A 10,453-nucleotide genomic window follows, 5' to 3' on the forward strand; every position below is an offset into this window, starting at 1 on the left:
CTGTTTGGCTGCCAGTGTATTACTCCTAGCATGCATTTACATGGACACATTGCTGAGTGCATTAAAGATTATGGTAGCATATATGGATTTTGGTTGTTTTCGTTTGAGCGCTACAATGGCTTACTAGAGAGATATTCCACAAACAATCGAGAAATAGCAGTGCAATTGATGAGAAGATTCATCTATGAATGTGGATGCTATAATACAGAATTACCAAAAGAGTTTTGTGAAGACTTCAAGGATGTTTTTGTATTTGACAGATTACCTTCAGAAGTACATCAACATGTGGTCTGTGAGCATGCTCCAATCAACAGTTGTCGCAGTTTAGATAGTAAATATCTTCTATTACCATCAATTAGCAAGAGAAGTACTCTAACAAACGATGACTGCAACCACCTTAAAAAGACGTATGCTTATTTGTATCACACTGCTATACAAGATACACAAATGACTATTAGCATTAAAATATACAAGCATATTACTTTATATGGACAGTTCTTTGGATCTGCTAAACATCCACAATCAAAGCACTCTTCATATGTTTTAGCTCCTTGGACAGGTTCCTGTGGTAATATCAATGAGGACTCTATTAGGCCAGGAAGAGTACTGCAGTTTTTATCAATGAGGACTCTATTAGGCCAGGAAGAGTACTGCAGTTTTTTGCACATAAACTGAAAATCAATGACAATTTCGTTGAGCATATATTTGCATTAATTGCATGGTTTGATGTGCACCCTTGGCATTTATATTTTGGCAAACCCCTTGAAGTGTGGAAAAAAAACTATCTTCCTGATGGCCCATCTGCCTTTTTACCAGTACATAAGATACACTCTAGATGCATTGCTCAACCTGGAAGGTTATGTTGCCCTGAAGAACACACTGAAGATATGGTTATGTTTGTTTCACCGTTACCCAATATAATGTATTTTTAGCTGTAAATACTGAGCTTAATAGTGACTGATCTGACACACAGAATATTGTTGCTCACGACTGTTTTACTTTTGTACTTGACAGTTTAATTTATGTATTCACTGCACACATGATAGTTCTACTAGTCTTAGAAATTGTCACCACATGAATCATTAAAAGGTCTCTACGTTACCACTGATATTCTCGGATATACTAATTAATCTACAGATAATGTCGAACTTGATTGTATGTACGTATATATATTGTGGTGACCTATTTGCCTAATATTCATTTTCTTGCCCCAATGCTTATAATGACATCAGTAACCAGCTATAAATAAGCAATTTTCCATCTAACATCTACAGAGCTACTGCGTGTTATGTAGCTAGGTCATTTGGGCAACCTACATGCTACAAGTTAGGTATGTATACAATAGCGCAGTGCCAATTGTCCACTAAAAGTGATAATATAAACTGATAACTGGTGTTGAAAGATGATGATTGGTGTTTCATTTATATTTATATAAACTTGATTAGCTCAGTACTTATAGAATGCATTTGCTGCACATCTCTCACTAAACCTCTTCTGCCTGTGGGTAGCTGCTGTTGTTTGTCACTTGACAGGTGCCAAAAGCCAAATGAGAATTCCAAACAGAATCATTGTAAGTGCCATTACCATTCATCATTACAGCAGACTACAGATGCTCAAAGTGTGCATTCTTTTCCTGCCAGATGTTTGTACAATGCTGTGACCAACTAGACTAATCAGCAACTGCCCAGAGCACACCCTAATGAATTTATGGTTTTAAGGTTGATATTAAGTTGACCTTGTGGTGTTGAAGTATAAGCAGTCCCACACTGAAACCTCACACAAGTCCTGGTAAACCTCCACTGTAAGTCTGTAATAAGCATGAGCTCAACTTTCTACTCTCGGCTTGCAATCAGCTTTACAGTCCTTATCTTGAAATTGCAATTTAAGGACTGAAAAACCAAGATTTTATGCTGTTACAAAGCTACAGTGGAGGGTTTACAAGGACCTTTGTGAGATTTCAGTGTGGGACTGCTTATAATTGATACCACAAAGGCCAACTTACTATCAACCTTAAAACCATAAATTCATTAAGGTATACTCTGAGCAGCTGCTGCTTTGTTAAAGTTACTAACATCTACCAAGGGAAAACTGCCACTGAATGCACAGTTTGAGCACAGCTTTGTCTGTAGTAGCTGAATACATACCTACCTATGTTTGTGTGGTGGGATTCTTAGCATGAAAAAGGATGAATGGTAGCTAAGAGAACTTACAATGATTCTGTTTGGCTTCTAAAGTTTTATTTGGCTTTGGACACTAAAGCAACAAACAACAACACCCATAGGTGTACATGCCCTATTTTATACACTGAGAACACAGAAACATATATACACAAACTGTGTAAACACAGTACTCTAAAGTCAAGGTATGTATATGGTAGCTAATAAGACTATGTGTTATGAATTGGATTTCTATCATCCATTTGTGACCAACTAGTAACCTCACTAGTATATATGCTGGTGGCAAAGTAACGTTCACATCACTATTTCATTATTTATATTAATGAATAATACTTGTGACAATGATTCTTATCTGCTAGGTATGCTTGATCAGTAGCGTAGCCATACCAAGGCTAACTAGGGCTGACGCCATGGTAATCACAGTCCAAGCCCTGGTAACTGGAAGTTATCTGTCAGTCCTAAGTACAGTAAAGCCCTGGTTGTCATGAATAAAAGCCCTGGTAGCCCTGGTCATTATGGAAGGCTGGCTATGCCACTGCAACTACATACAGTATATCCCTTCTACAGGTCAATTGCAATATTGACAAAAGTAACTGTACATGTCTGCCATAATACACACCTTAGCCCATTTATGGTTTTAAGGGTAATATAAATTAGCTTTTGAGGCTCAATGCTAAATTAATTATGAACAGTCCTACAGTGAAACCCCGCAAAAGTCTTCACTACATGTGTAGTGTACACAAGAGTATTATGTGTAGTGCACAAGTTCAATATACATACAACATAAAGCCTGCCATATGTGTGCTTTCTTGCCTAGTTTATTGTTTGCCAGTTTGGGGTCCTCCATGTAGACATTTTAGCAAAGCAAATAGAATTCGCAAACTCTCAATCAAGAGTTTCAATAAACAACCAGCCTCTGTTTGACATTGTTGTGTATGTCTTGTTATGCATGGCATGCAATAGTAATGCTGTGTAGCAATATCCAATCATGGCTACATGTATACAGTACATACTGTACATACATTCTGTAAACAAAAGTAAATGTAAAACTTTTGCAGGTTCAATGCATGGAGACAACACTAGCCATGCCTAATGATCTCACATGTTTTGTCCTAAGACCTGAATGCCAACAGAATACCTTCTCACACTGCTCATTTATTATTAGCCACCTGTTGGCACCACAAAATTGCCACAGGATGGCATATGCATATAATTGGCTAAGCTAGCTAGCCTCAAGGAAAATATTCATGTTTGATATGGTGGATGCTGTCTTTCTGTGGAGCAAGGTAGCTAACTTACCATCCGGCAAATCTAAATTCCTTATGTCATGCTATTTTTGCTGTTTGTATGCATAGATAGTTCTGCTGCTTTGCTGATAGTTATGTGACATGTGCAATCACCCTATGTCCTTGTACATATGTCCTATATATAATTGTTGGTTTTGGTCCTATAAGGGCAGTATATCCTTGCACAGGCTGTGCCTTTAGTTGTACCCTATATCCTTCATTAAATTATAACAAATCAGAAAAAAAAACAATTTACAGTGTGTTAGGTACTGTTAAAGATAGCCACATATTATGGCTAATCGTGAGATCTGTAGTAATTTAGCAATCGTCACTATATGAACCTTTCAATTATACCATAACATAGCTAGCTAGATACAAGTTTCACCATGCACTTTAGCCGTGCATGCATTACAATGTGAAGGTCTGACACCAAAGATACTATATACATTACCTATTTATTATTACATCATCCAATTAACATTCTATGGCTTTCTGTATTAGTATTGTGAGCCGCGTCTACCTGAATTAGCTAGCTACCTATAGCTACAAATATCTAAATTCATGCAAATCTGCTGGTAGCTTAACTGTCAAGGATGGTATCTATCAATTCAGAAGCCGATATGCAACTTGATGAATGTGTATCTGAAACGATTTCTGCATCAGTGAAAGACAACTCACAGCGGAGGACAAGGCGAAAAGAAAAACGCAAGAAACGAAGGATCAGAGGACCACGGAAGGCTTTAGGACGGAAACAAAGGCTCACAGTAACATTAAACAAATTAAAAAAGGAACTACTGCTTGCAAAGGATGGAATGGAGAGCAATCGTGAGTTTATAGAAAAGTCTCAGGACAAAAGGTAACTATATGCTTTAGTTCAATGCCTCATAGACGTGACGTCATAAGTATAGCTAAAGCTTCTAGCTAAAGGGTCGATGGGTTGTACAGCTTCATTATTACTTAAGATGCACATGTTTAGTTTTTTATGTACACAATAATAATAATAATAATTGATGCTATGTGTCTGTAAGTACTTGGTGATGAGCTTAAATCAGGTTGATTTTATACAAAATTGAAAATTATTATGGCCAGCTAAGTAAATTCAAATTTTCTGTATATTTAGATACGCGGCTACTGTAACTATAGCTCTTGAGATGTAGTGGTGTAACTATATTATACATACATGCATATGCAGGTAATATGTAATATGTTATAATAGTATGGGATGGATTTGTATACGTATCTGTTGTGCTCTTTGAAAATGTAGCTACCTTGCACAATAAAAAGAAGGTACGTAGTTATGGAGGGTAACTGCATAAAAATTATGTAGAAAGCATCTTTTATCAAATTCAATGTAAGTGCTAACATGCATCCAAATTTTAATCAAAAAGTTTTGCACAGGTAAAAAAACCTAATTATAATTATATAATGAGATAGGTACAAAATCATGCACTGGAATATAATTAATGAGTATTTGACATTGCATGCATGCGCATGCAAATTAGCTTTGATCAATCATCTACTAGTTAACTACCTGCAGTTTAACTTTTAGGGTTCACCAATTATCCAAACATTTGTCTTCTTTTTGTGGAACCAAGGCAAGCTGCAGTGGCCAAATTCATTGTGCTCACTATGGATCTAGAATACTGAAGTCAGTTAAGCATGTTGCCTTTAAAGATCTGATGTTCAACAAAGAACATGTCTTAGGTAAAGGTGTATTTGGTAAATGCTTTCGAGGAAAACTTGCTAATTTGGATGTTTGCATTAAGGTATTCAGAGAAGAGGAAATGTATCAATCCACGTTTGCTGTTGAAGCTACCCTACTTTCACAGTGCTGCCATGCCAATTTTCCTTGGCTTTATGGTGCTGTTTTTCATCCAAAAGCAATAATAATTAGCTTACATGCTGTTGAAGGAAACTCGATCACTATCCATTCCACGTGCTGCAGTGGCTGTAAGGATCCAGAGAAAATGTTCTCCAGAGAAAATTGGAAGAAAATTTTGTATGGCGTTATTTCAGCAATTTGCTATCTACACAATAAATCTATTTTACATAATGATATAAAAGGCAATAATGTTGTCATTGACAAACGGGGGGCTGAGGTTAGCAGCATTTTGATTGATCTTGGTAAAGGTTGCTATATAAAAGATGCAAAATCTTACCACCTGTCTTCTGATGCAAGACGAAGAAAGCATGTGAAGCAGTATCCACATATTGCACCTGATCTAATTGATGGCCACTGCAACCAAAGTAAGAAGAGTGATGTGTATTCCTTAGGAAGAATAGTAAAGCAAGTTAACGACTGCCATTTAAAAATACCTGCATTAGAATCTTTGAGTAGTCTATGCATGGAATACTACTGTGAAAAACGGCTGCAAATGACAGACATCAATACTTTTGTATATAATTTATTTTATTAAAACTTCTAAATGTACTGATGTTAATCTTACAAAATTATATATAATCACAATAGTTATATTACTATATGTGACTGGGCCTGCAAAAATAGGGCATGCGGGCACATGATTTTTGCCTAATTTTTCAAAATTTCATCACTAATAACTTTTTGTACAATTATGCTATTGCAATGAAATTTTCAGTGCTTAGTAAACATTTAATTGCCTTTATGATGCAAGTTACAGAATGCAAATAGTGTATTTCAGTACTGAAATATGGCCTGTTGTGTGAAGAAACGTAGTTTGTGTCCACATGCCTTATTTTCGCAGGCCCGGTCACATATGCTACTATAATATATGACCATTTCAGCAATAACACGCATTGGTTGCACAAGCATGCATAAAATTAAACAAGTTGATGATGTGCTACTTCTAAAATCCAGGTGCCATGCAGCTACTCTACCTTGATTGATTATATCACCATTACAATAGGAATTTTGCATCACTTTATACCCTGATAATTGATTTTATTGTTATACTGTATTTTGTAATTTGTGCAATGCATGAAATATATTTTTATGTGCTGCAAAGGATGTGAGTTTTACACTTTACTCACTTGCTTTCATAAGTATGCGTAAGTACTCCCACTTTCAATGCAATGAGATACGCACTTTCTGGATCCTATGTATGATGAATACTGTGGTGTTTTTCAACTGTCATCAAATGCCTGAGAGCCCACTGGCAAAACCACCAACAAGGATGGTACAAAGTCGCTAAACCCAGTTTAGGTGAAGTTGAAGGTTAGCTTGAGCTAAGACTTGGTAATTATAATAGGCTTTATTAAGCCAAAAGGCTGCTTTGACGCACAGGTGTGGGTGTAGCTTAGATTTGGACCTTGCATCTGATGTGCGTCATTATGCTACCAAAGGTAATCAAACTAGCACAATTCAAGGTAAAATTTATTTTACATTGTGCACTTGTGATCACAGATTTGGTTATATAATTTTGATAGTGATATAATGGTGATAGTAGTTGTTTGCAGTTCTGGAGGTTTTAACTGGGATGAAAATCTCTTGTGGGACCACCGAACTCAAATAACTTATATTATCATTTTAAATTCTTTTTAATCCAAAATTAACTAAATTCAATGTATGCAAGCATGTTTGGCATTGGTTTTAACTGAGACGACAATGTTGGCTTTTGTGGGACCGATTTACCAGCATGCATGCATACACATTCTGTATCTTCCCATATTTATACAGTGTGATCACATATGCAACTTTAGAGTAACTTGACAATGTATGCATAGATGTACAATTGTTAAATTTCTTTTTTATCCTGTAGGTGAAGGTTGAGATCAAAAGGGACCACACTTATCGAAGTACTGCAAATTGAAACTACAAATACACAGGTAAACTGAATTATAATTACTTATAAGCGTATTTTACATGTGCTCCTATTATTTATGTTTCACGTTGATGGTTGATATAATATTGCTGTTTTTTCTGTTGTGTAGCACTGATACCTAGCAACTGTTGCAGTGTTTTGCACGGACTCATATGCTACACCATCAGATCACAATACAGACAGCAGTAGAACTAAGCCCTTGAGTGCCATACTGTTTCATATACACTCTTTCTGGTGTACTAACTGACACTTAATGGGCTGGCTTAGATTTGGACCCTGCGTCTGATGTGCATCATTATGCTACCAAAGGTAATCAAACTAGCACAATTCAAGGTAAAATTTATTTTACATTGTGCACTTGTGATCACAGATTTGGTTATATAATTTTGATAGTGATATAATGGTGATAGTAGTTTTTTTGCAGTTCTGGAGGTTTTAACTGGGATGAAAATCTCTTGTGGGACCACCGAACTCAAATAACGTATATTATCATTTTAAATTCTTTTTAATCCAAAATTAACTAAATACAATGTATGCATGCATGTTTGGCATTGGTTTTAACTGAGACGACGATGTTGTCTTTTGTGGGACCGATTTACCAGCATGCATGCGTACACATACTGTATCTTCCCATATTTATACAGTGTGATCACATATGCAACTTGAGAGTAACCTGACAATGTATTCATAGATGTACAATTGTTAAATTTCTTTTTTATCCTGTAGGTGAAGGTTGAGATCAAAAGGGACCACACTTATCGATGTACTACAAAACTACAAACTGAAACTGTAATAGACACAGGTAAACTCTATTGTATGTAACATGGGCACTAAGGTTTTGCCTGATATGTATGTGCACAGTGTTGGGGGTAATGCGTTACTAATAATTATAACGCGTTACGTAATAATATTACCTTTTCAAGTAACGAAGTAATATAACGCGCTACATCTGAAATCGCGGTATTATAACTCGCGTTACTTAACATTGAGAAGTAGCACGTTACAATAGTAACACGTTACTCGTGTTAACGTTACTTTAAGTTACTATAATAATATTGCACAAGTTACTGTAATAATATTACATATGCATCGTAACAAACTTCTAGCAACAAGAAAAGCACGATAAAACCATCAAAAATAGCGAGCACGACACTTTTCTAATAAATGAGCATCGTCAGTCTAATAACGTGACCTTGTTATCTCGTGGCGATCAGTGTGTTCACAGCTTAAACATGGCTAACAGGAGTTGTACAAGTGTTGATGTGTACCTAGAACAAACTCTGGAACTAGATACAGGTGGAAGACACAAAGCAGCTGGGTTTCTGAAGATTTTAATTAGACATTTTACAAAAGTAATATGTAACTTAATATATTACAAATACTTTTATTTTGAAGTAATATGTAACTGTAACGGCGTTACCCTTGGCTGTAGTAAAGAGTAATAAGTAATATATTACTTTTAAAAAGTAACTACCCCAACACTGTATGTGCAATAGCCAGACTGTGTACATATCAGGTAAACCCCGAATGCCCAGTTTATATCTAATAAATAACATAATTGAAAGCAAATTTCCCTGGGAGCCATTATGAACCATCAATGAACAGACCATTAAGATGTGTTCCGTAATTAAAAGTCTATCAAAAGGACTTCCTAAAGCTATGGCACTATAATTCTAACTTAATTCAACTTTTTATAACTCGTAGGATAACAAGAATTGCAGAACACTTTCCCTGTGAGTTGTTTTCTTGGTCAAATTTTAAATCCCAGTCATATTATACTAATCAGATGATAGGTGGGCTACGTTTCAGCTACTCAGGCATACAAATAGAATGTAGCCCGGGTGGCTCCTTTGATATGAGGTGTGAAAGTGTTACATGTTATAGTTATACCCTGTTACGAGGATGATATCTTAGTTATTACACTCGTCCTTGGCTTTGCCTCGGACAAGTATAGTAATGATGATAACATCCGAGTATACGGGTTGTAACTAATTTATGCTTCAGTACTTGCTCAAGAGTATGCAGAAAATTAATTACTGTAACTTCCAGTTGTAGTTCCAACAAGCTCCTGTCACTATTATACTAGTACTCACTCTTTTGTCTGCGAATAAGCCTCCTAGGCACTGGAGGGGCACTATATATTGGTTACGAAGAGCGATTTCACAAAGTAGCAGTTTCAGATATGCTTGGCTTTTATCTAAGTTACTGTGAAGGTTTCGAGGGGAGTGTACAAGAGGATAAGAAGACCAGCAAACAGCTATCATTAGTCTAAGACACTGGAGTTGGTGAGTATCAAGAAAAATAGTTTTTTTATCTTAGCAGCTGGGACTGATTGCTGTAGCAAAAACTCAACATGGACTGTACATGACATTGGTTTACTATCGCTTGTATAGTATTACTGTGTAAAGGAGTAATGCTTTTTGCAAAATTCTGCAGGCTTTAGTGCTGCACAAATTTGTTTTAACATTAATACTTCCATATAGGTTGTTGCTCCATTGGTAGGCAGTGTCACTTGCAGTTGTTAGGATGGCCACAAACAAGTCTAGGTGGCTCCACTACCGGGTGATAACTAAAATATCGCATAGTAGCAGTACCAGTCTGGCTATATGGTAGTTATATATCCAAAAGCACAACTTTTATACTCCCATGCACTGGGGTATAAGTGCTTATAAGCATATTTTTATATGAGCATCTTATATAATATGTTCCATGTTTATGGTTGATATAACGTTACTTTATTTCTGTTTTGCAGCACTGATACCTAGCAGATGTCCATGTGTCCATCAATTGTCTGAAATCTTAAGAAGCAGCTTGGAGGTAACTATTTGGTTGGTCGCCACAGCTATCTCACAACATCACAATAAAAACAAAAATATGGAGACAATAACAAACCGTTTACTTTTAACTTGTGGGATACCTATGCACTGAAACAGATACTGTTGTATGTATTTGACTAAAAATAGTGTATAATATAACTTTTATACATTGCACTATGACATGTTTCACAATCTATACTCTTGTATTACGTCCATGGTGCTTATAGATATAATATAATTTTTAAACATCTGTGCATAGGACATTGCATGTGTTTTATCGTTTTACAATGGACACGAAATGAAGTTAAAGTTATGAGCTCATGGTTACAGGTTATGTAAACCAGCAAGCCCTGTACTAGTGTGGTAAAATTAAT

General features: G+C 36.0%; 1 protein-coding gene across 1 annotated transcript; it reads left to right on the forward strand.

Annotated features, from left to right (window-relative positions):
• The first annotated feature begins 4,012 nt into the window (after positions 1 to 4,012).
• LOC136248981 (uncharacterized) lies at positions 4,013 to 10,192 on the forward strand. Its single transcript, XM_066040860.1, has 8 exons — positions 4,013 to 4,319; positions 5,013 to 5,943; positions 6,197 to 6,656; positions 6,702 to 6,808; positions 7,201 to 7,267; positions 7,373 to 7,572; positions 7,990 to 8,065; positions 10,016 to 10,192. The coding sequence occupies exons 1-2, from the start codon at positions 4,057 to 4,059 to the stop codon at positions 5,878 to 5,880; spliced, it is 1,131 nt and encodes a 376-aa protein (XP_065896932.1). The 5' UTR covers positions 4,013 to 4,056; the 3' UTR covers positions 5,881 to 5,943; positions 6,197 to 6,656; positions 6,702 to 6,808; positions 7,201 to 7,267; positions 7,373 to 7,572; positions 7,990 to 8,065; positions 10,016 to 10,192.
• Positions 10,193 to 10,453: the final 261 nt, after the last annotated feature.

The sequence above is a fragment of the Dysidea avara genome, chromosome 1, assembly GCF_963678975.1.
Source record: "Dysidea avara chromosome 1, odDysAvar1.4, whole genome shotgun sequence".
NCBI lineage: Eukaryota > Metazoa > Porifera > Demospongiae > Dictyoceratida > Dysideidae > Dysidea > Dysidea avara.

Bases quoted from the DNA above. Each gene is read 5' to 3' on its own strand.
- LOC136248981 (XM_066040860.1), top strand. From the start codon at position 4,057: ATGGTATCTATCAATTCAGAAGCCGATATGCAACTTGATGAATGTGTA. The intron at 4,320-5,012 runs GTAACTATATGC...TTTAACTTTTAG, and splicing joins GAAAAGTCTCAGGACAAAAG to GGTTCACCAATTATCCAAAC.